This window comes from Hyperoodon ampullatus, assembly GCF_949752795.1.
Source record: "Hyperoodon ampullatus genome assembly, chromosome: 4".
Lineage (NCBI taxonomy): Eukaryota > Metazoa > Chordata > Mammalia > Artiodactyla > Ziphiidae > Hyperoodon > Hyperoodon ampullatus.
Window position 1 is genome coordinate 86,116,047 of NC_136917.1, and position 26,433 is coordinate 86,142,479.

At 36.4% G+C, this 26,433-nt stretch overlaps 1 protein-coding gene across 1 annotated transcript in view; it reads right to left on the minus strand.

Annotated features, from left to right (window-relative positions):
- The window catches only part of MAN2A1 (mannosidase alpha class 2A member 1), a gene marked incomplete at both ends in the record, with an annotated part of 155,973 nt that overhangs the window by 80,893 nt on the left and 48,647 nt on the right, over positions 1-26,433 (minus strand). The window contains 3 exons of the mRNA XM_079702510.1: positions 705-891; positions 3,603-3,776; positions 11,370-11,497. Of these exons, the coding sequence (XP_079558636.1) occupies positions 705-891; positions 3,603-3,776; positions 11,370-11,497 (489 nt within the window). The remainder of the gene's footprint in view (positions 1-704; positions 892-3,602; positions 3,777-11,369; positions 11,498-26,433) is intronic.

Sequence of the window (26,433 nt, forward strand, 5' to 3'; positions counted from 1 at the left end):
GATATTACAACACAATGTTTTATTTTAATGCATTACACGCCACTAATTTTAAAGTGAAGAAATTAAACTTTAAAAGCACCAGAATTAGAAGTATAGGCAGCTTGGTTTAATGAGATGCTTCCATCATTAGGACAGTTTTCTTTTAAGAAAAAAAAATAATTCATTCCTTTAATTTTTATTTAAAAATCTTTAAGTATAAATATTCCTAATTAAAGTTTTCTATAAGTCAAAAACATCAGAAAGATGCAGATGTGTATTCATCAGAGCTGGGCAGCATTCACTATTACTGAAATTGTTGTTAAGGGAACAGATAATTACACTCTTTATGTGTTCCATTTCAATAAATGTGTTTTTGCAGTTGGGCTGCTTTTCTTACCAATTTATACCATAGAGACCGTAAGTTTTATTATCAACAAAAGTATATGAAATCAATCAAACACAGTAGAAGGCTTTTATAATGAGGGCAAAGGAGACAGTAATAACAGTGTATTATAGGTTACTATTGTTCACTTTCCATTAAGTTATAACATACAAGACAAATAGTCAAGGCTCTGGTATTTTTAAGTTGCTTTAAATCTAGTTTGAATGAATACCTTGAACAAGGATAAGCTGGCTACTAAAAACCATTTATTCAATCTTTCAGCAACAAGCCACTGATGCTTGCTTGTTCAAGATGTTGTCTTACAAAATGCATATTTTCGTACCTGTTCTGGAGATTTCCAAGATATATTGTTTCTGGGGGGACTCCCCAGGGACAACCATATCTGCCTCCAGGAAGTCGTTTAAAATCAAACTGGCAGCATATTTTAGGATCAGGTCCGCAAGTGTGAGGGATGTCATAGCTGTAGAAGGGCATCATGTGGCAAAAAATATCTGTGACAGATCCCAGATCTAAAATAAAGAGCCAACAGACCTGCATTTATAAATTTTGTTTTCCCCAAACTGTTCAAATTTCCAGTACTTTATACATACATAATGCAAGCTCTACCCTAAATCAACAACCCTTTCAACTACTAGAACACACACCCAAGCAGCGTTTAATGACCACCGGCCAGAAGGAAGATACTCACATCTGTCTCTATCTACCTCTTCTATCTAAACTTAGATGAGACAGAAAAGCCCCGCCATAAAGCAGCATCTGCTGACCTGGAAGGATATAATCTGAGCAGAAGCAAAAGTTATAACCGGCTTATCCAAAACTATGGCCGTGTCTATCCCTGGCTGCCAGCTCCTGCCACATCTGCTCCCACCTCAGGTAATAGGACACTCTGAGAGAGACCATTAGCGGCAGAGACTGGGTGAGAAGAGAGGAAGGGCGTAAAAAGGGAACCTGGAAGAATAAGGGAAGAAGAAGGAAGGGGTTGTGAAGATACTGGGGAAATACTGGTTTTGTAGTGATGAGAAAGAAGTGTACTCAGGAGAGTTTTGTGGAGTCACCCTGATGTTCACCAATAAAGAGCCAATGATGCTTTTCTCCATGGAGGCAGAGGAAAAGTAAAAGTAATTTTCAAAAGCAAAAAGAAGAATCAAAACAAAGCAAACAAAAAGATACAGAAAACGAGCACTGGTTCCTGACACAGAATTGTTTTTAATTGAAACCTCAGTGCCAGTATGTGTTGATATCACTGCTTTCGAGAGGTCAAAAGCCTCCCACCAAGTAAGCCTGAAGGACTTCGATAAGAGTTAAAAGTGGTATCTTTTTATGATTCTGATCTGCAAATACCTCTTCCCCTTTACGTATGGATCTCCAATTCTCAGCAATGCACTGCTTTTATAATAAAGACAGACAACAAGAAAAAACAAACAAACAACATGTACATTTAAAAAAACTGAAAACAACTGCTTCATTAAGAACCAGAACACACAAAGAAGCTCAACTTGATTCCAAAACATCATTTTAAAGCAACATGTCCAAATCTATCAGGTAAATCTTAAAATATTCCAGTTTTCTCTCATACTCCATTTAGTTAAAATAATTACCAGGTCTTTTCCAAACTTTAAACCTACTATAATCCGTACATTTGTGTGCTGTAAGTTGTTTCACTGAATCACATTCATGATTGTGACATCATGGATGCTGGTTGCTAATGCTTGCTATCTGCACAGAGGCTGTCACAGTCCCAGGACTTATGGCAACTTCCTTTCCTTTCTGCTATGAAGCAAGGATATACTCCACATCCTCTACCTCTCTTCATGCCATACTATTTAGCAGCTCATTTCAGTTTATCTGCTGTATTTGGTGGTGTTTGTCTTTTATCAAATTAGACTATAATTTTCTTATAAGCAAGATTTCTTCTTAACATGGTATTAAGTACATAAAAGTACTCAGTAATTTCCTGGTGATGGATATTTATGGGCAATTTGAATGTAAGCAATAGTTTAAGTAGGGCTCCCTCAAATTAATAATCCTTTTTATAAAAAAATTAATATGCTCCTTTGCATTTGATCAAAGTATACAGGATGAAATCCCCTACAAGCTCTTGTTTTCCCTACAGATTAGGTTTAATTTTCCAGGATAAAATATTATATAGCTAATATGTTTCCTTATTGAAAAAAACAACAGTACACATAAAGATACCATCTAAATTTACAAATGACTTTTCCGAAACACTTAAGGAGGGTCTAGATTACACAGAGAAGCAAGTATGATGTACTACAGTGATTTCTGAATATTGTCTTAGTAATGAAATCCTTTTTTCAGATGAAATTTTACCAAGAACTTAATACTGATGGTGGTATATACTAGGGGTTAGGGACCTGGGCTTTGGAACAGCACAGAACTGGATTCAAATCTCAGCTCTGTACCCACTACCGGTATGATTTTTGGCAAATGGCTTCACATATCTAAGCCTCCATTTCTTCACCATTTAAAAAGGATAATTATAGAAACTAATTTAAAGAATTATAAAGATTCAATGAAAGAGTGAATATAAAGCATCTAACACCATGCATGGTCCATACTAAGGACTCAATAAATAAAATTAAGTAAGAAAATAAGGTGTTCTGAATTACATGGGGGTTGGGAAAGGCAAAGGCCTCTCAGGAGGCCTAAATCTTGTCACCTCTGCCCCAGCAAAGAGCTGGAGAAGTACATCCTTGGAACACCTGCGTGTCCACAGAACAGTGTGAAAACAAGTGACACAGGTAATAGGAGGACTGTTCTAGTAGGACAGGATTAAGGTTTTAAAAGGCAACTCTTACTAGATGTAGAGACAGGAGAGACAGAAGGAAGAAACACTGGCTGAATATGAGATATATGACTGGACATTAGTTCTAATGCACATACAACTTTGTGATAAAACAGGTACTTTTTAAAAGAGAAGCAAGTGAAAGCATTATTTGCAAAAGGCTAATTACTTGTATTTATTTACTTCCATTAGGCTTAAAAAAGAATCTACAATGTTCTATAGATAAATATCTTCACCAATGCTTAAAAGACTCCTGACACAAATACACTGAAAAAACAATTATGTGTATCTTTAGGCAACCATATTTTCAAGACTGACACTCTGAATAAAACCCATAACAGCATGAGTTCATAACCCCTGTGAAATAACATCTAGGTCAAGTGAGATCTTCAACTTTCATCAAACACTACATACCCCAATTCTGTCTCCAAAAAAACTCCAGCGTTTTATGCAATGCAAAATGTTTTTTAACTGCATAATGAACTCTCTGGATAAGCATGTGAGAAAATCCAGCACGTTTTAGAAGATAAGCCATTGTTGGTGAATGTCCAAAAGGATCGATAGACCAGCCAGACCGAGGTTTCACCCCTGTTGATAAAGAAAATGTGTTATTGTTTTAAATTGATAAATGAAATAGAAGTCACAACACATTTAGACCCAACAGAGTTCTTTTGGTCTCCTGGATTCTAAAATAAAGGGGCTGCCCAGCATTACCCTTAGCGAGCATTCCCAGCAGGACTCCCTGAGAGGAGGATTCTGCCACTGCTGTGTTCTCCCGGGCAGGGTGAATAACACTGGAAGTTAAATCAGTTGGAGGTGAAATAAGCACTCTGCCACCTGATAGATATTAGAAAGCTACTGTGCTCAGTGGAGCCAGAGAAATAACCAGGACCAAGTCACTGCCCTCTAGGATCTAACAGTCCTGTCTTCTGTGGAGACGCATAACCCAGCAACTCACTGTTACATAATATAGAAAAGTAACCTAAGTCATTCCAACTTGCACTCCCCAACTCCAACATTAAGGGATTTTAACCTATCTTTTATAGCTTACAATAGTCCCAAATCATCATAACATACAGTAGCAGAAATGGCCAAAGTAACTGTACCATATTTCATTAAATCTTAAGACATTTTGATGCTGGTGCTTTCTACCAAGAATGGGTCAATAGAATTTTTCACACCTGACTCACACCAATTCTAAGAGTGAAGTGCTAAAGATATATCTCAATTTCACAGAGGATAAAATATAAAAAACATAATAAATGCACAGATTAGAATTAATGAAATAAGATTATTCATTGGGCATTATACAAATCTGATCTTTTATTTATTCAGGATTCTCAAAGAAGGCTTCTACAAACACCCTATAAATTGACATAAGTAATAGAATTGTGCACATTTTTTTTCACTCAAACACCTGTTTAGCACCTTAGATATGCCGAAGACTAAAAGAGGCCCTAGGATTACAAAAATGAGTCAGTCTTGATCCTGATTCTAGTTGCAGAGATTATGATGCAAATAGGTGTAACACAGGATAACAGAAAAGAGAACAGAGAGAACTCTGTAGAACAATACTGAAGATTAACACAGAGGTGAGAAGCCACCAAGGAGACTGAGAAGGAAAAGTCAGAACTGTCAGAGAACCAAGAATATGTGTCAAAACTCAAAGTGACCATATAATTTGTCCATTTCACATATGTAATTTACCTCCAAAAAATTATAAAGAAATCTTGAACTCTATTTAGTAATTTTGGGTTTTTGTGGTAGTATAGGTTTAGCAATTCTGAAACTTTCATGTATTTCAAGACTGAGTAAATTAGAATAAAGGAACCAGGTTTTACACTGTTAAGAAAAGGAACTATAGAATATGTAAATATGAAAGAGCAGAACCCTATGATACTGAGTTGAAATAGGAGATAGTAGTACTAACATGAGTAAATATACATATATACACACAAATATATATTTAAACAAACTCTCTCTATATATACAATTACACACACATGCACACACACACACATTTCCTAGCTCAGTGCAATAACACCTCAGTACCAAACAACATTATCTTCAGTCCCAGATTTTGACCTCTAAATGCCATGCTCTATTAAAAATAACCTTAAAGAAATTACTTATTCCAGGGCTGAGGCTAGGAAGGTACAAGATAACCCTGGAACATATTCTTGGGGCATAAATTAAAGAAATGGTCAAAGAGTCATGGGAACATATAAAAATAAATCAGGAGATAGTTGAAGGGGCTTCCACTGGCCAAATGCAGGACAACTGGGGAATCAAAATAAATAATAATAGTACTGGACTATAACCCATTGAATAAAATAAGAATCCATGAGCTCACAAATAAATTGAAAACAAAAAGGAAAGCTCTTCCTTTTAGTATTGATAGAATACTAACTGATAATTATAGAAGCAATGATGGAATTAGAAAATCATCAATGGATCCTAAAACTAAAACATTAAAGTTTGATGAGGAACAGGATATTTACCTATTCTCAATGTATCTCCTACAAATTAGTTATTAATTCGAAAGGCAGAAAATGTAACAGTACAGTAAAGAAAATTAAAAGACACAACTTAAACAAGTGATCAAGAATAGCATCACCAATATGGGGACAAAGAGATGACAAGTGCCTCCTGACAGGATGCATTGAGGACAACAGAAAATAACTACAGTGATATTCTAGCAAAATAAATTAGGTTAGATTACATAGATAGATCAGATAGATAAATAACCTAAAGCTAATCATAAGGAAATAGACAAACTCAAATTGAGAGACTTTCTACAACAGAGGTCTGCACTCCTCAAAAATATCGACATCAAAAATCCAGAGAAAGGCTGAGGTCTGTTTCAGGTTAAGGAGACTAAAAAGACACGACAACTACAAGCAATACTACATGATCCTAGGTTGGATCCTGGATTGGGTGGGGAAAAAGCAGCCCTTATTAAAGAACATTATTGAGACAATTGACAAAATTTGAATATAACCTGTGAACTAGATTGTAGTATTGCTAACGCTCCTAATTTGATAACTATCTTCTGCTTATCTAAGAAAACATCCTTATTTCTTATGAAATAACACAATGAAGTATTGAGAGACAAAGAGACAAGATGCCTCCAGCTTACTCTCAAATGGTTCAGAAAAACACGTACGTGAATCTAACTAGAGTCCCTTGGTATCCAGGGAAGATTGGTTTCAGGACCCCTGAAGATACCAGAATCTTTGGATGTCAAATCATATAAAATGGTGTAGTAGTTGCATATAACCTACACACATCCTCTTGTACACAGGCATACCTCCGAGATACTGTGGGTTTGGTTCCAGACCACTGCAATAAAGCAAATATCACAATATTTTGGTTTTCCAGTACATATAAAAGTTATGTTTATGGTAGTCTATTAAGTGTACAATAGCATTATGTCTAAAAAAAATGTACACACCTTAGTTAAAAAATACTTTATATGTGGAGAAAAAAGAACCCTTGTGCACTCTTGGTGGGAATGTAAATTGGTACAGCCACTATGGAAAACAGTATGGAGAATTCTCAAAAAATTAAAAAGAGAACTACCATATGACCCAGCAATTCCACTCCTGGGTATTGATCTGAAGAAAACAAAAACACGAATTTGAAAAGATACATGTACCCCCATGTTCACTGCAGCATTATTTACAATAGCCAAGATATGGAAGCAACCTAAGTATCCAGAGATGGGTCAATGAATAAAGAAAACGTGGTGGTGTGTGTGTGTGTATATATGAAAGAATGAAATCTTGCCATTTGTGACAACACTGATGGACCCTGAGGACATTTTTCTGATGAAATAAGTCATACAGAGAAAGACAAATACTGTAATGATTTCACTTATATGTGGAAGCTAAAAAACAAAACAAATGAATAAACATAATAAAACATAAACAGAGTCATAGATACAGAGAACAAACAGGTGGTTGCCAGAAGGGAGAGGGCTGGGAGGAGGAAAGAAACAGGTGAGGGAAATTAAGAGGTACAAACTTCCAGTTGCAAAATAAATGAGTCATGGGTATGAAATGTACAGTGTGGGGAATATAGTCAATAACTATGTAATATCTTTGCATGGTGCCATATATAGACTTATCGTGATGATCAATTTGAAATGCATAGAAATATCGAATCACTATGCTGTATAACAGGAACTAACATAATGTTGTAGGTCAAATATACTTCAAAAAAAACCCAAACAGACTTGTAGAAAAAAGAGATCAGATCTGTGGTTACTAGAGGTGAGGGTGGGAGAAGGAATTGAATGAAGACAGGCAAAAGGTAAACTTCCAGTTATAAAGATAAATAAGTACTAGGAATGTAATGTACAACACGATAAATATAATTAACACTGCTGTATGTTATATATGAAAGCTGTTAAGAGAGTCAAATCCTAAGAGTTCTCAGACAAGAGAAAATTGTTTTTTCTGTTTCTTTAATTTTGTATTTATATGAGGTGACAGATTCACTAAACTTGCTGAGATAATCTTTTCACGATGTATGTAAGTCAAATCACTATGCTGTATATCTTAAACCTACACAGTGCTGTATATCAATTATATCTCAATAAAACTGGAAGGAAACCAAAACAAAAGAAAACTTTATTGCTAAAAATCAGCTAAGCATCGCTAGCCTTCAGCAAGTCATAATCCTTTTGCAATAGAAACAAAGATCACTGATCTCAGGTCACCATAACAAATACATTAACAATGAAAAAGTCTGAAATATTGCTAGAATTACCAAAATGTGACACAGAGACACAAATGCTGTTGGAAAAATGACACCAACAGACTTGCTCAACACAGGGTTGTGACAAATCTTCAATCTGTAAAAAACATAGTATCTGTGAAGCACAGTAAAATGAGGTATGCCTATAATTTAAATCACCTCCAGATTACTTATAATACCTAACACAATGTAAATGCTATGTAAATAGTGATAAATACAATGTAAATACTATGTAAGTAGCTGCCAGGCATGGCAAATTCAAGTTTTGCTATTTGGAATTTTCCAGATTTTTCTTTTCAATTATTTTCCGTCCACTGTTGGTTGAATCATCAGATGCGGAACTGATGAATACAAAGGGCCAAACCTACAGGATATATAGGAGCCCCTCTCAAATACTATCATGCGACTCTATAAATTTGAAATGAAATGAAATTAAGCTATAAAATAAAAAAAAGGAGTATGTGTTGTCCCAAATAACTAGGACAGAATAAGCTTACAAACAAGAATAAAAATCAACATGAAAAGTTAGTGATGTCTGAGATTTCATCATCACTGATGATCTTTTCCGTATCAAAATCACCTGATACACAGGAATAGCAACCTAGCTGCAACAGATTAAAGAATCCCTGAGAAGTAATGATGTAGGAGAGAAAGAACGTAAACTACATTTTTAAAAACTGATACGAAATGAGGTAGAAGCTAGGGAGACACATAGAGGGGACCCCAGTATCCTTCTAGGAGTTTCCTTGGTATAAGCCTATCTTTTTTTTAAAGGGGGCAAGTGACAAACTTAGGGGGGAAATGCAGTATATGAAAAATCCAAAATTTTATAAAGAGGGTACATATGCCAATAAAACCAGGAAAGATTTTGTGTTTTCATGTAAGAATAAGACTGTCAAAATATAAAAAAGTAAAAACAAGAAAAATTACAGGAAACAATCATTAAAAAGAGTAAAATACATCACTCAGTTTTTGGCAAATCTAATAGACTTAAAAATTAGAACATGAGCAACATGAATAATATAATTAATAAAACTGGATTATTCCAAATGTATCTAATATTAAAGCTTAAGAGGAGTCAGAGAACAGTTACAAAATGGATATTTTAGGCAAAAGATAACCTTAAAAACTCAAACTTAGTTTCTAATCGTCAAATTTATATAATAAAGTTAGTAAAAGCAGAAATTAACCACCAAAGACTAAACAATTTAAAAAGCATCCCATAACCAAATGTAAAAACAGTGTCCAAAACAACATGTTGTTCTAAACTGTTTAAACAAAACTGAGAACACTACTCTACTTTACAAGGTGCAGTCAGAGTTAACATTTGTCAAAACTCAAACTCTACAGTTAAGATTTATGTGTTGCACTGCATGTAAATTACACAACCATAAAAGCTAAACATCAAAAAATCCACAAAAACTAAGGTTTATAAAGTGAATATTTTGGCTTAGAATATAATAAGTATTTAAGAAAAGTGGCACTGAGTAGGGGGTCCCCAAGTCCACTCCCAGATTTCACGACGTAAGAAAACTTACAGCACTAGACATATAGTCATACTCACAGCTATGATTTATTATAGTGAAAAGATACAAAGCAAAATCAGCAAAGAGAAAAGGCACACAGGGCAGAGTCCACAGGAAACCAGGTACAAGCTTCTAAGAGTTCTCTCCCTGTGGCATCACCCAGGATGAGTTAATTACTCCACCAGTGAATGGTGACAATACCTGAAATGCTGTCAACCCAGAAAGCTCACTAGAGACTCAGTGTCCAAGCTTTTTACTGGGGTCTGGTCATACAGGCACCCTCTGTCTAGTACATAATATGATTCTAGACTCCCAGAAGGGAAACAAGTGTTTACCATACAATGCACTGTTTGGACAGTTTAAACACAGTGAGTCACTCATCATTTAAGAAATCCAAGTCCTCAGATACCAGCCAACAGCCAGCTTTGCAAGCAAGATCTTTCTAAGGATAGCAGTTTCAGATCTGCTATGTTAACTCTTATCGGCACCGGTATGATATCTGCAACTTACTCTGTAACAATCACAACAATAACAATACGGAAAGAGGAAAAAATAAGGCAAATGTGTCAAAATAATGACTGGTGAATCTGGTTGGGGGCCTTATGGGAGTTCTTTGTAGTATTCCTACAACTTTTAAGTTTGAAATTATTCCAAAATAAAAAGTAAATAAAATATTAATGGGGGTGGGGGGATTTTATCCCTAACAGAAGAATACTTTAAAATAATAAAATATTTAGAAATAACTTCAATAAAAACATGTATATTTACCATAAACTACAAAATTGTACTGAGAGATATGAAATATTTGAAAACAATTACATACCATGTTGCAGAATGCAAATATTCGATATCACAAAGATTTCGAGTAGTCCCATGTTCTTATGAGTTGTATGAACATCTGATTTTATCAGTTCAGAATACCTTTCCCCACTTCTTGTTGTAACAGGATACTTCTTCCCCATGGAGGACCCATTCACATGGTTCAGGCAAGGCTGACCCTGCCCCAAACCACTCTCCCCACATGATCATTTCCATCAAATTAACCAGGCCTCAGTGATTTCAGCTCCTTTAACTCTGGCCTCAGTAAACTGGCTCAGAGATAAGCGCCTAACCCAAAGTGGGTCAATCAGGTAAGGTATTAAGGAAAACTCCTGCTAATTGTTAGACCAAGAAGATCAGAGTCCTGGTTGTCTATGGCAGAGTCAAGAGACAGTATCCCAACAACATAATCTAAGTCCTCTGGATCCAGCCTTACCTGAAGCTACCCTCTCTCTGGAATTCTCAATGACAAAACTAACATTTTTCTTTCCTTTTTTTTCTTTCTTTGCTTAAGCTAGTAAACTAGGTTTTTGCCTTTTATGATTAACTAATATATAATTAAAATCCCAGGGGGATAGTTTTAAAAAAAAATACTAAAATTAATAAATAGGTAAAATTGATAAAATAATAGGTGAAACAAGGTAAATGACCCTAAGAGTGACCATATTATATCTATGTAACTGAGATTATGATCCAAGAAACATCATAAATCAATAAAAAATAAATTATTCAGTAATAATCAGTGCTAGAAAAATTAGTTATTAAAAAAAAAATAAAGGGGCTTCCCTGGTGGCGCAGTGGTTGAGAGTCCGCCTGCCGATGCAGGGGACGCGGGTTCGTGCCCCGGTCCGGGAGGATCCCACGTGCCGTGGAGCGGCTGGGCCCGTGAGCCATGGCCGCTGGGCCTGCGCGTCCGGAGCCTGTGCTCCACAACGGGAGAGGCCACAGCAGTGAGAGGCCCGCGTACGGCAAAAAATAAAATAAATAAATAAATAAATAAAAAGCCCCATCTCACATTCCCCAAAATTAATTGCCCAAAGTAGTCCAAATGAAAGAGAAAGATACAAATACATACCTAGATTTTTTTCCAGCCACTGATGTCCTTCAATTAGTTGGTCAATTAAGGCAAAATAATGTGGAGCAGCTTCATCAGGCATAACCCAGCCACCTGTCACAATTTCAAACTGACCGTTTTCTAGTAAACTAGGGAGAAAATAACATAAGAGTTTACATTAACATATATAAGAAAAGTTCAAATAAAAATGTAAGACATCATAAACATTAGAGACAGCCTTTAAATGTAATCAGTATTTACACTAGTTGTTAATTTTTTTTTTTTTAAACCAGTGGATGAATTTCAACTTTGGGACCCTGGTGATAAAGTGTCCTCAGTAAAGTATCTGCCCCTCCTGCCCTAGGCAAAGCCACGCAGGTCACTCTGGAAGTTCTATTTCATAAGGGTAAAATCTCCCACACAACTTCAAAGATTCCTGATGTCAGCAGCCACGTCTGATTTACTTCTGAATCTTGCCGAGCACCTAGCAAATACCTGAGTATATGCTTGATGAGTGTTAATTGGAAGACTGTCATTTTAAGCATAATATTTGTTTCATTACACCTATGCTGAAAAATGAGGACTTATTTTAGTACTTCTGACACTGATAAGTTAATCATGCAAACTACAGAAGTAATAAAAATAAAAGTAAAGCTAGTAAATATCACATGCTACTGGGAATACAGAAAACATTATAAAGCACCCTGCTCCAGTCAGTTATAATGTAGGCTATGTAGTTTATCTTTCATTATTGAGCCAAAAGCTCTAACATTATCATTACCTGTTCATTGAGTACTCTTTACCATAATATTATACAAAGTAACTAGACCACAGCCCTGGAGAACTAAATTGTTACAAGAAGACACCTTCCTCAGAGACAGAAAAAAATCATCAACTATTAAAAATTTGAAGAACTACCTGAGGAAGTGTAAATGTCAAGAACTTAAGCAAGCCTTTTAAGTGCCACAGACTTTTGAGTTTGCGACAAGGTGGTTTTTGAAAACGATGTAAAATTTCAGAAGCAAAAGCAGCTTTAATAAGGATAAACATCACTGAATGCCTATAGCTAACAGCCAAGCACCAAGCCAAATTTAGTTGAAACAGACCAGAGGCATAAAGAATAAACATTTTCCTACAAAGCATGTAACAGAAGCCACAGCATTAACAGAACATCCAATTTTTTCAAACATATGCGTGCTCATAGAACCAATGACAGAGTGGATAATGGACACAATTTCTAAAAATGAATGAATACATGAATGATTTCCTTGTATAAAATAAAAAGGTATTAACTACATCTGTATTACCATGGGGTAATAATACAATTTCATATGGAGAATATGATGGCTCATTATATAGTGTCTAAAGAAACTCCAATGTTCCAGGCAAACCTCAGATTCTCACAGGCCCACATCAAGAACTTGTAAGAAAGAAGCTGGAAATTTCTAAAAATTGTATTTCTTTAAGAACACAACTAAATCCAAGGCTATTTTGTCCCACTCTTACTGCCTATGGGACTTTGCTTACAGTTAGTTCTTCTTGTCTTCCTGGTGAATGCCTGATTTAGCCACACCCTGGAAGCCATGGACCAGTCCCACCCCTTACGCCTATGAGCAGTATTTGGAAGCCTGAGATGTCAGGACAGATTTGGGACTTAATCTCTAGTCATCAAATATAGAAACTTGACCTCCTTATCTCAGTATTCCAATAAACAGATCTTCTGGAAAATATCAGAAATAAATCGGTAAAAACAAATTCTTTGCTGCTCTTGAATAGAGAATAGAAACTATAAATTAAGTAATCTGAATATTAAATGGAAAAAAGTCACTCCAATGATGGAATTTCTCACCTATATCAGTTTTATTTTGCTACATATTCCCTGTCCCATAGGCATAAATGGGCTCCAAGAAACAGCCAACCAAGCAAAGAATGACACATATTATATTTCCTCAGCTCTATCTGTGAATAATTTATCCCTTCCCCCTCCGCATGATGCCTGAGATGCTACTGTGATTGTGTACAGAGTTCTTATCTGTACACAATGATTACTTTAAAGACTATCCTATCTATTTCTATGGGGGAGGCATGAAAGCCTCTCACTCATTAAACTGTTTTTCAGAATTTTCTTATCTATTTTCTTCTCTCCTGTCTTTCCCAACCTGGCTGATCCTAGCTGCCCTCATTTCTCAGCTCAAATAAAAGTCTCTGGGACACCCACAAAGTCTCTGGGCCACAGAGCCTAAATCAACACTCCCACTGCACCTCCACACTCTATCACACAATAGTATTTTTCACAAACCAGAATGGCCTTGTTCATTTACTGCTTCCTCTCCCTCCTCACCCCACCCACCATTATAACATAAGCTCCAAGAGAGCAGGGACCAGGACATGTTTTGTTCACTTTTCCAGGCCCAGCACTGAGAAGCTTACTTGGCATTTAATGGGTACTCTGTTGTTAGATGAAGAGGGAATGAGTGAATGAGATTCTCAGTTTAAAATTAGTAGTAACATAAAATTTGTTATTAGATGAAGTTCACAGACATATGCAAAATAAGTTGAACAGGGAAGGGTCAGTTAAAAAGGAGTGTGAATAATATAGGTATAAAGTGACATGACCCGGAATATGATTCGTGTAGGAAAAATGAACAGGGAGGGAGAGAGAGGAGATGCTTCATGAAGCATCAGTGGGAATCGAGAAGTACCTGGACATAGAAGAAAGGATTAAAGTATGAATGACTTAGGGCTTTGATTCCAGGGGTCTAATGGGGTGGTGGTGTTAATACACATAGACAGTGCAGTTCAGTTGAGAAGGGAATCATTTTGCAGTAATAAATATAAATTTGGATAAGGCTATTTGATGTGACAGTGAGGCAGCCAAAAGGACCTAACTGAAAAAGAAAACTAAGTTTAGGGGAAAAGGCCAATATAAAATTAAGTTTTGGAGGAATGAAACAAAGATGAAATAGAGAAGGATGGGAAGTCTGGAGATAACAGTCAAAAGGAGAGTTAAGGACCAAGAAGAAGGAAAATATAAGAGGAAATTGAGGTGAAAAGAAATGTTAAAGATAAAAAGAACAAATCTGTGACTATGACCTGAGACATTCTAGAAAAGAGTAATGAGGAACAACCTGCACTTCTCCTTGGTAAAAGGCGTTTTTATAGTTTAAAAAGCTACCATATAACTGTGACTTACTCAGAAATGGACACATCAGTGGGTCAGAATATAAAGTTGAGAAATAAATTTAAAAAATTTTTATATTATTAAAACAGCCATTAAATTAGTGGGGAAGAATGGATTGTGGTTTATTTTTTTTAATCTTCAGTCAGAGTGATTTAAAACAAACTCATAAGAAAGCCAAGATATTATGTCGTGGAAGCCAAAGGACTGATATTTGAAATGGCTCACACAGGTTTTTAATAAAAACTACATGAGGAGGTCAGAAGAGGCATAAGTGATGTCATGATAGCAGGCCAGAAAGAACTTAGGTTTTAGTTTTTCTTAAGAAAGTTTCTCTAATCAGGTAGAACAACATGGAAGAAAATAGACAACATGATTTAAGATATGAAGCAATGTGACAATGAGTGGACACCTGGCCAAATAATTAGGTTAGTGAGTACTCCTATTTCACTCAACTGCCTGTTCTCCCTAGTCTATACATATGAATGGTGAAAACCAGATTATAAACCAGACATTCTTACAGGCAGGAAGGTCAGGCTTGATATAAAATATTCACTGTGTTAGGCAAAAACACATGCCACTTGACCAGTTAAACAAACAAACAAAAAATACACATGCACACATAAAAACTGCAGAAGTGCACACATTTGCCATGTATACCCCTGATTTCTAGAACATATGTGATAAGCACTTAAGAAGCACCTGAAGAATGACAGGAAAACAAAATGGTCCAAATATACATGAGGAAAACACTGACCTAATGACTGAAAAGCACAGCCACCATCATCATCAGGTAGTGATAGGTACAAAAAGTAGGCCTGACAGTCTTACAGAAACAACACTCCAGGAAATACTGAGAAAAATATTTATAAGCAATAGCAGAAAAGCTATGTTAGCCTACAAAAAGTACCATATTTAAAATCGCCATTGTTAGCAACACAAAATAAAATTAATACAGACTGCAAGCTGTACATTCAACACCTTCGTAATTTTTTAAAAATCAGGTAATGGGAAACACCTATAGAAAAAGTTACTTAGAATAAGTACAGGTGCTTCCAAGTATTTCCACTAACTTAGTGCTCAACAAGCATGAATTGAGCTATTTCTCTGCAACTGTCAGGGGAGTACAACAACAAGGACCTACTGTATGGCACAGGGAACTATAGTCAATATCTTTTAATAACCTATAATGGAAAAGACTCTGAAAAAGAGTATATATATATATATATATATATATATATATATACACACACATATATATATGCATAACTGAATCACTTTGCTGTATACCTGGAACTAACACAACATTGTAAATCAACTATACTTCAATAGAAGGTTGTTTGTTCTGAAAAAAAAAGAAAACAGGCATACTACTTATACTACTTTTAGGAGAGCAATGCCTATTGTTTTAATGATAAAAGTGAAAGGATGCAGAAAATTGTAAATAAAAGTTACCCAGATCTAATTCCCCAATAACAACCACTGTTTTAACTCTGAAAAGGGAAGTACAAAATCAAAGAAGATGTGCCCACCTCCTAGGGTCTATTGCTTAATTTCTACCAAGAGACGCTCTGGTTTCTGGCAAATTTTTTGCATGAATGCTCTTCCTAATATTTTCTAACAAACAAGAGATCCAGAAACAAATGAAAAGACAGGGAAAGAGAGGGAGAGAAAGGAGTATATACATGCAGCAAATTCAGAAAATAGGAAAACAGGCACTAACTTTCACAATTAACAACACCCTTATTTTACTTTTTTAAATGGTTGATTTGTAAGCCATTATGTACTTCTCTGTTTCTACAATTTCTCTGCTTGAGAATCTGATATAAAAACCTCAAGAAAATACTGATCAAAATTAAGCTGAGCATATCTGTCACAACTCACTTTGCCCAAGATCCAGAATTTGCATTTATGAAGTCACTTGCCAAGCACAAGAAGTTGCAAATCATTTTCTCTGAGTGTCACTTTTTCCCCTATGTAGACACATCACACATTTGAAATTTGGTCACACACATAAGCATAGTCTCAAAGAGCTTTTTCCCTAATGGGGAAATTGTTACAGATAACTTAGTAGTAAACAATGCATTATTTAGCAAGCTTCAAAGAATCACAAATTAATTTCACATGAGAAAACGAGTTGAATTTGTATGGGGAAATATGAAATAATACAAGATGATGTACAGTGATTCATTCTTAAATAAAAAATTAGTTAAACAGAAAATTAAAAAAGATGGAGGTTCCCAATGAATCAATTAATAGGCTAAAAGCATTTGCTCATCAGATTATCTGACTCGTATGCCTTTCATGAGGAATATCTAATAAGAGAGTAAAAATAAGATTGTTTTAAAAACCCCTCACATAATAATTGGGGAAACTCATCATATACCTCTGAGTATTACAGACACCCGTCTTTAGAGAGTATACGAGGGACAGATGGCCAATGAGTCATCTCCTCATTTCTTCCTCACTTCATTCCAGCCATACCCTTTCTTTGAGTTTGCAGTCCATGCTCTCTGTCTGGAATGTTTTTCCTCCCAGTATTTACCTCACTGGCTCATAGCAGATCCATCAGGAGCCTTCTCTGGCTACCACACTCCACCCAAACCCCACCTAAGTTGTTATCTTTCATAAAATCCAAAACTTTTCTTTCATAGCATTTATCACAAAATTTAATAACACATCTGAATGTTTACTGTCTTTGTCCCTCAATAGACTGTAAGCTCATGAAGGCAGGAATCATATCTGTTTTGCTCGCCATTTAAATCTGGGCGTTCCTACAAGAAAAGGGTACCAATGACCCAAAAGAAAAGCAAACAAAAGATGTGAAGCAGATATTTCAGAAATAACTAGCTCCTAAAAATGAAAAGAAGTTTAATATCACTCATGAGGAAATGCAAATTAAGACTTCAATGAGATCAAAAAGTTGTGTAACATGTGATGTCAAGGATATTTACAAATAGGTATTGTTACTTAAGGCTGGCAGTAACTATCAAATTTTAAAATGCATATATACTTTTATCTATGCTCATTAAAATGAAGTCAGAAAATACATAAAAATAAATAAAAGCACTGTACAGTCAGCCCTACATATCCACAGGTTCTGCATCCACAAATTAAATCAATTTTTGAAGGAAAATTTTAAAAAGAAAAACATTTCCAGAAAGTTTCAAAAAGAAAAACTTGAATTTACCACACACTAGCAACTATGTACATAGCATTGACATTGTATTTACAACTAGTTACATAACATTCACATTGTATTAAATATTATAAGTAATCTCAAGATGATTTCAAGTACACAGGAGAATGTGCATAGGTTAAATGCGAATACTACTCAATTTTATATAAGGATTTGGGTATATGGGGCAGGTTCTGCAAGCAACCCCCTGAGGATTATCAACGGATGACTATATACACTAAAGATAAAGATACACTCTATGCATTCACAAAAGACCAGAAACAAAACTACAGGGTCATTAATCAGGAGAAGTTACATAAATTAAGGTCCACTCATAACACTTTTATATAGTTTTTAAAAAGAAAGGTTCCTGAAAGGTTCTCCAAGATATATTAAGTTTAAAAAACATGGTACAAAACCCATTAGGGGCTGTTATCCAAAAACAAAAAAAAGTAAGAAAAGAAAAGAAAAACAGGAAACCGGTGTTGATAAGGAATGTGGAGAAACTGGAAAGCTCAGGTACTACTGGTGGCAATGTGAAATGGTGCAGCTGTTGTGGAAAACAGTATGGGAGTTCTGTGAAATATTAAACATAGAACTGCTACATGATCCAGCAATTCCACTTCTGGGTATATACACAAGAGAACTGAAAGCAAGGACTCAAACTGATACTTGTACACTCATATTCATAGCAGCATTTTTACAATAGCCAAAAGGTAAAAACAATCCAAACGTCCATTGATGAATGAATGAAAAAACAAAACATGGTATATTCATGCAATGGAATATTATTCCGTCCTAGAAAGGAAGGAAATTGACACATGTTTCCACATGGATGAACCTTGAAGACATTATGTTAAGTGAAATAAGCCAGACACACAAAAAACCAAATATTGTATGATTCTACTTATATGGGGCACCTAGCATAGTCAAATTTATAGAGACAGAAGGCAGAATGGTGGTTACCAGGGCAGAGGTGAAGGGGAATGGGGAGTTATTAATAGGTATAGCATTTCAGTTTGGGATGATGAAAAAGTTCTGGAGATGGTTATGGTTGCAAGACAATGTGAATATATGTAATGCCACTGAATGTCACACATAAAATCATTAAAATGGTAAATTTTAAGTTATGTACATTTTACCACAATAAAAAAAAGAGATGCACTCAAAAAAAAAAGCACAATGTGCATGGCATGTTATCATTTGTATAATATGAATGTGTCTTTGCACATATGTACATGCACATATTTTTCCTGTGTATCTATAAATTAGATAAGCATCTGGTCAAAGTAGCTGCCTCCTGTGAGAAGAGTTAGATGCCAAGAAGACAGGAGTAGTCAGCACCTTACCTTTCATTGTATACCCTTTATATATTCAGGCTTATATTAAAATATGAATTAAATAAAAATGTTTCCCAAACTATAAATGTTATACTACCCTGATTTCTCCTAAGCACTAAAAACAAACAAAACTATAGCATAACATAGTCATGAAATTTTATTTAAGAATATTTCTTATATTAGATGATTGAATTAATAGTTTCTGTTAAGTTTTAATAATTAGATATACTTTAAATATTTCACTGTATAGTAAATATTACTTCATTTTCTCATTTTTCTAAAACAAAATAAACTGTTCATTCAAATAAACCAGAAAATATATGAGGTTGAAGAATAAAATTTAAAAATCCACTCAATATCTTGCTATAAATGCATAAAGGGTTATGGTAGGCATAGTTTTTGATCAATTTATTTCACTTAGTACTATATACCATGAACATCTTTCCATCTTAATAAACAGACATATATCATTATGTTTATGGATGTACTGTATTTTCTAAAGTATTTATAATTGAGATATAACAACACATAATATACATGTGTCCAGTTTGATGTATTTTGACAACTGTTTATACCCCTGTTACTACCCGAAACAACTGATATTTGTACACTCAAGACATAGGCTATTCCCAACAAATCAGAGGGTTCCCTTCTGCCCCTTTCCAATCAATTCCTACCTTACTCCGCCCCCCCCACAAAAAAGACATTCTTAGTGATTTATATCACAATAGATTAGTTTAGTTACTCTCAGACTTCATAAAATGGAGTCATACAATACTCTTTGGTGTCAGGATTCTTTTGCTAATGTGTTTGTTAGATTCATTCATACTTCTGTGTATTTCAGTAACTCATTATTTTTCATTGCTGAGTGGTACTCCATTGTTTAAATATGGCACAAAATTTTAATCCAATATCTTATTGATGGACATTTGAACTGTTTCCTGTTCACCAAAACACTGGTGAACATGTTTTTACTTTTCTTGGATAAATTCCTAGGAAGGAGCTCCCAGGTCATATGATGTATATTTAACCTTGGAGAGAATTCCAGTTGCGGCATATTCTTTTTAAGCCTTGGTGTTGTCAGTCTTTTTGATTTTAGCCATTCTAAAGTGTTTGGGATAGTATCTTGTTTTATATACCTTGTTTTAATCTGCATCTCCCTGATAACCACATATCACTCAGCCCTTGCATGCACACCCTCCCCTGCACTGTTGCAGCCTAATAAACTTCTTTCAGGTGTTTGAACATGCCATGTTCTTGCTAATCCCTGGCCCATGATCACAATTCTCCTCTCATAACTTGGAATTCCTTCCCCACCTTCTGCCACCCACTTTATACCTGGCTAGTTCTAACAGCCTTTCAAGTTTCAGCTTGAATACCACCTGCTTCAGGAAGCTTTCCAAGACCTACTTTTTTTTTTTTTTTTTTTTTTTTTTTTGCGGTACGCGGGCTTCTCACTGTTGTGGCCTCTCCCGTTGCGGAGCACAGGCTCTGGACGCGCAGGCTCAGCAGCCATGGCGCACGGGCCCAGCCGCTCTGCAGCATGTCGGATCTTCCCGGACTGGGGCACGAACCTGTGTCCCCTGCATCGGCAGGCGGACTCTCAACCACTGCGCCACCAGGGAAGCCCAAGACCCACTTCTTGCTTCCATAGAAGGAAATGCTTTATTCTGATACTGTGTTAATTATATTGTCTTCCTTGCTCTGCCCTGAGAGTTGGGATCAGGTAAGTCTCACTTACTTCCTATATCCCTGGAGTCTAGCACAGTCAGTATTTGTTGAATAGATGATGGAGAAAATACAGGAAGGCTTTGGAGATGAGGTAATATTTCAGCTGAGTATTGAAGAATAAATAGGACTGAGATTATCCAACGTACAAAAGGATAAAAATATTCTCAGCTAAACTCATGGGCAAGTTCCTAAGAAGCAGGAAATAACCTGTGACTGAGGACACCCACGTGGCTCAGCATGGCTAAGAGTGGGGTGTGAGGCAGGAAGTGATCTGAGGTAAGGGTGGACAAACAGGGAAAAATCAGAGGACAAAAGCAAGGATGTGCCAGGCAAAGGAGGTTGGGCTGTACCTTTTGACAATTAATTGTCACTGAAGCATCTGTGAGCCAAGAAGAGACATGGGCAGACTCATATATTAGAAACCTAATTCTGTGGGTGAAATGGAGGACACCTGGAAGTGGCAAAGCTGGAAACAGGAAGACCAGTTGGAGGTTTTCATTAAAGCAGGAAACAAGAGTAAGGGGGATGGATCGGGGTGGTGGTGGTGGTGGTGGTGGTGGTGGTGGTGGTGGTGGTGTGTGTGTGTGTGTGTGTGTGTGTGTGTGTGTGTGTGTGACTGTGCAGAGATACTAAAAAGGCACAGCTGACACGCTTGTGGGGACTGACTGGATGACATGAACAGCAGACCGAAAGGCAGAGCACACAGTGGGTAGGAGCACTGGTTCTAGGGTAAGCCTTCCTGGTTCTGGTCCTCACTCCATACTTAATTGCTGGGGGACCTTAGGAGCATTCCTTACCACCTCTGCATTGGTTTCCTCAGCAGTAGAATGAGAATAATGAAGGATCTTAACACATAGGGATGTTACAGCATGGGCTGAATGAATACATCTAAGTGTTTAGAACAAGCCTCCTACGTTGAGTACAGAGTAAGCATTCAATAGTGTTAGCTGTTACTGTTACCCTTAACTAGGGAAGAAGAACGAAATCAAGGTTGGAGCTTTAGATCTGGAAGTAGCCCACACACCTGGAAATTAAAACAACAGTGTGGCAGGGCATGCAAAACGAGGAGAACCAATGGTGCTACCCCACAGATGAGAACTGGGATATTTAGGAAAGAGCAGGGGAGGGAGTCAGAGGGATGATGACAAAGGGATGTTCAGCAATGCAGGACTAGAGCCAGGAGAGAAAGAGCTCTGGCTCACAGAAGACAAAAAAAAAAAAAAAAAAAAGAAAGAAAGAAAGAATTTTAAGGAGAATGGAGTGGTCAGTGTCAATGCTGCAAAGAAATCCTCCCAGAGGACTGAAGAAGTATCCAACAGACAGAGTGGCTGAGAAGTCCTCATGGCTTTTGCCTATAGCTGATGTAAACAGAAGCCAGCAGCTGAAGTGAATGAGAGGTGAAAGCAAAGCAAAGACACCTCAATCCAGATGAACAGGGATGGGATACATACTTTCTAAAATAAATGTACACCACTGCTTCAACTAGTAGAATCAAAGTTATTTTAGACACTGGTTTGATTCCTTTGAGAGACTGCTTTGATTCCTTTGATGAAATGCTATGTATCTTTAGGCTCTAAACTAAATCCAAATCTGCAATTTACTCTGAACATCACAAGACACACTGTAACTTCTCACTGCTCTGCAAATTTTACAGCAGGCTTTGGTTAAATAGCACAAAATCTGACCTGTATAAAATGTATAATAAATTAGCTAGTATAAGAACTTTAAAGGTATTTTTTTTTCTAGTGAACTCATAATGCAGAATGCATGTAAGTTTGCAAAATGTAAGTTTGGATTTGTATTATTTGTATTACTTAAGAAAGTAATCTCAAACTTTTCTCTGATTTCAATAAGCAGAGATAGTTATAAGGACAGGGTAGAAGGCTCACTTAACTATAAACCTAGGAAAAAAGAAGAGAATGGTAGATTAGATAAAGACTTTGTGGTCTCAGCAAAGCAATGAAATCCAGCAATGCAGTGAAGACACAATATCTAATGGTACCCTTCCCCACTCACACATTTGGAGCCTTATTTTATACCAAAAGGTCCACACAGAGAAGCTGGTCAAGATTCTGGCAAACACATAAACTGTTCCAGGTTCCAACAGCCCAGTGCGCTTCTCAATTGAACACTGGTCTCAACAGCAGAAGCAGATGCAATGTAAAAACTCTTTCAATGTCTCAGAGCCCAGAGAGGAAAAATGAATATGTAATATGCTGGGTGCTAGTCAAAGGAAACGCTAAGGCTAATGTTTCAGCTGTTTGACTCTGAATAGGGTTCACATTTTGATGTATTATAAACGTCATGCAGTACTTAACTTCATTTAGCCAAAAAGTATTCAAATAGAAAGCCTAAAAAGTAAAAAGAATGTTAGCATACCAGTCATTTTCAAAATAAAACAAGCGTAGATGGAAAATGTGCTGATTATAACAAGGTAGTTTCTTTTAAATCCACTGGATATGTGTTACAAGTAGGAACCATGACTATACTTGATTAAATTACTCTGAGTCGCACAAAATAAAAAAGCTAGATGTTGTTTGCATGGATCTCCCTTTAGTTAACTAGATTTTCATTTTTGAAAGCTGATAGAGCTGAATATTGCTGCCATGGGGGGAAGAATCAAACAAGTCATTGCTAGCATAGATTATGAGGATCACTTGAGTTATGTTTCTGTTAAGTTCCCACAATCAACTGATATTCTTCAGGGACAATAAAAGCTTACACAGAACTCTGCTAGAATTAACAGGTTCTTCTCTTCAACAGCTAGCTTGCAAATTTAGGTACAGATATCTAATCCACAGACTCACCTTCAAAAAGAGAAAAACAAGCCATTGCATAAGCATTACAGTAGTAGTCAAAAAAATTCCATCATTAATGCCACTTAGTACAAGCTCAGAATTTTAAATAATGGGAGCAAACCTATGTATCTATTAAGTTTTTCTGTTTGTTTGTTTTTTTCTGGAACCCAGCTCTCCAACAAAGGATTTGAGGAGAAATATATCAGCTAGCTTTCTTGGTCGCAAGCAACACTGACTGACTCTGAACAGGAAATGTATTGGGGGACAGTCCTGGGTACACAGAACTGAGAACAGGCTAAAAGTCCAGGCTTAACAAAGGACTGGAAAAAAATGAGAGGCCATGCTACAGGCATGACAGGGTCCGTGACACAGGACAGGAAAAATCTTGCGGATGCACCAGTGCTGTGAGGGCTGACCTGCAACCTTCCCTCCATTCTGCTTCCCTTCTTTCCATCTCTTTACCCTCGCTTCACTCTAAAGGCTCAGAACCCTGGGAAATAATATATTGATTAGCTGAGCTCAGATCATAACTGACCTATCTGACCTGGGGCAGGACAATGAAGGATGTGACTTCTGTGTTTGGAGACCATTTCCTAAAAGGAAATCAGGTGAAATGGATGGGAAACAAAGTGTTCGGTTAGAAAAGGAAGGGCTTTGAGTCGAGTTACACTCTCTGTTTTGAAACAAATTCCAGGTGTGGATACATGTTATTGCTCATGGATGAATTTAAAAAAAGGAAAATGCTTGGACTTACGGACAACAATACAAAGAACCCAGAACTAAAGGGTAATTAAAAAGCATAGTTAGGGTTTCCCTGGTGGCGCAGTGGTTGAGAGTCCGCCTGCCGATGCAGGGGACACGGGTTCGTGCCCCGGTCCGGGAAGATCCCACATGCCGCGGAGCGGCTGGGCCCGTGAGCCATGGCCGCTGAGCCTGTGCGTCCGGAGCCTGTGCTCCGCGATGGGAGAGGCCACAACAGTGAGAGGCCCGCGTACCGCAAAAAAAAAAAAAAAAAAAAAAAAAAGCATAGTTAAAACCAAGCATTTGAAGCCAGAAAAGAACAGGCTCCACACCATCGAGAACAATGCGAGGTGGGAAAGAAAACAAAAAACCTTGAGAAAAACCTCACATAATGCAGTAAATATAACCAAAAAATTAAAATTAAAATTTATATGCCAAAGAGAGACCAGAGACTTAACAATTAGATAACTGAATTCTAAAACAAATGAAATAAAACCAGTAATTAATTAGTAAGAGCAAAAAAACATAAGCTGAAAAATATTTTGAATTGATAGATGGAAAATTTAATAAGTTATACATACCTAGATATATGGCAAAAGTTTGGAATTTTAGGGATCAATGGCACTGTTTCTCAAAAATCTAAAGAATAAAAATTGTGCAGTCCATATTCTCTGACCACAAGACATTAAAACCACCTTTTAACACCTAAAGTATAACTGGGAAAAAAATACGAATTTGAAAATTTTCCTAACATACTCAAGTCAAAGAGAAAACAATACATACAGAATATTTAGGGAAAAAATAACATAAAAATGTGAAAGCTAGTAAGAGCAGTAAAAAGGCAAACACAGGGGGAGAAATGCTCCTTGTTAAAATAAATCAACTGGCCCATTTAGCATTAGTAAAAAATAGGTAGAAGGAATTAAATAAAAGCAGAAAAGTCAAGAGTAAATACCAGTAAAATATAAATATAATATTTTTGGGGGGGTACAAAAACCAACAGAAACAGTAAAAGCTTTAGCTGATCTAATTAAGATGAAGAAAAAAATCAGGTTCCCCCAAATAATAAGAAAACAAACAAAAACAAGCAAACAAGATAACTACAGATGCAATAAAATCTTAAAATCTGAACAATCTGAGTAAAACACTATAAAATTATAAGAAACTATGAAGTATTATTTGTACTCAAGGAGCAATATAAGACCTAGATAGACCAAAAAAAAAAAATCTGTTTTAATCTCTAAACTTAGTAAAAGAAAAAATATGTATAGACAAACACCAATTCCACAGGGTTTCACAGGGCAGTTCTTAATTTTTGAAACACTGCAAACCAGTGGGTAACTCGATTTAAACGAAGGATTTGTGTGTGTGTGTATGTTAACCTAAATTAGCTGCTAACATTTCAACTTAAAAAGTCAAGACATTTTATGTAACATTTTGGAATTCCAGCTTGTCAAGAATAACTGGAAGAATATCCTGACAATTCTGGTTCCCGTGGCCACACATGGCAGGAGTGGGAGAAGGGGTAGTCCCTTTGGGTGTGGCAGTTACTCCTGGTACATTCAGGATCCTCAGACTCTACAGTCTTCAGTTATGGCACCTTCCTGGCCACTCTTATAAGCATTTTAAGCATGCTCTCAGTGGGGGGGGGGGGCGGGGGAATGTCTGATAGATAATAATGGAACACCAATTCTCTCCAAATTACCTTTAAACGTTTATGTCAATATCTATCAAAATCCCCTTTTTTTTTTTTTGATAGGGTAGGAAGAATTTAGCAAGTTAATTCTAAAGCTCTCTGGGAAAAGTAAGTGGTCACTCATTAAAAGAACTTTTCAATAAAGAGAAACAAGAGGAGATTTAAACTGTCTGTTACTGTTATTGAAGCACATAAGGCCGCAACAATTAAAGTTAAACAGAAAAGTCCATGAAAGAGGTCAGAAAGCCCAGAAATCAATGCATATTGAAATACAATAAAGATGGCACTTCAAGTCAGTAGAAAAGAATGGACTACGTAAGTCTTAGGGAAGCAGCACAGCACAACGTGCAAGGGAACAAACAGCCTGTGGGGCTGGACAGGCTGGACAGGATGGTAACTAGTGCAGCATGTGCAGCTGGGTGA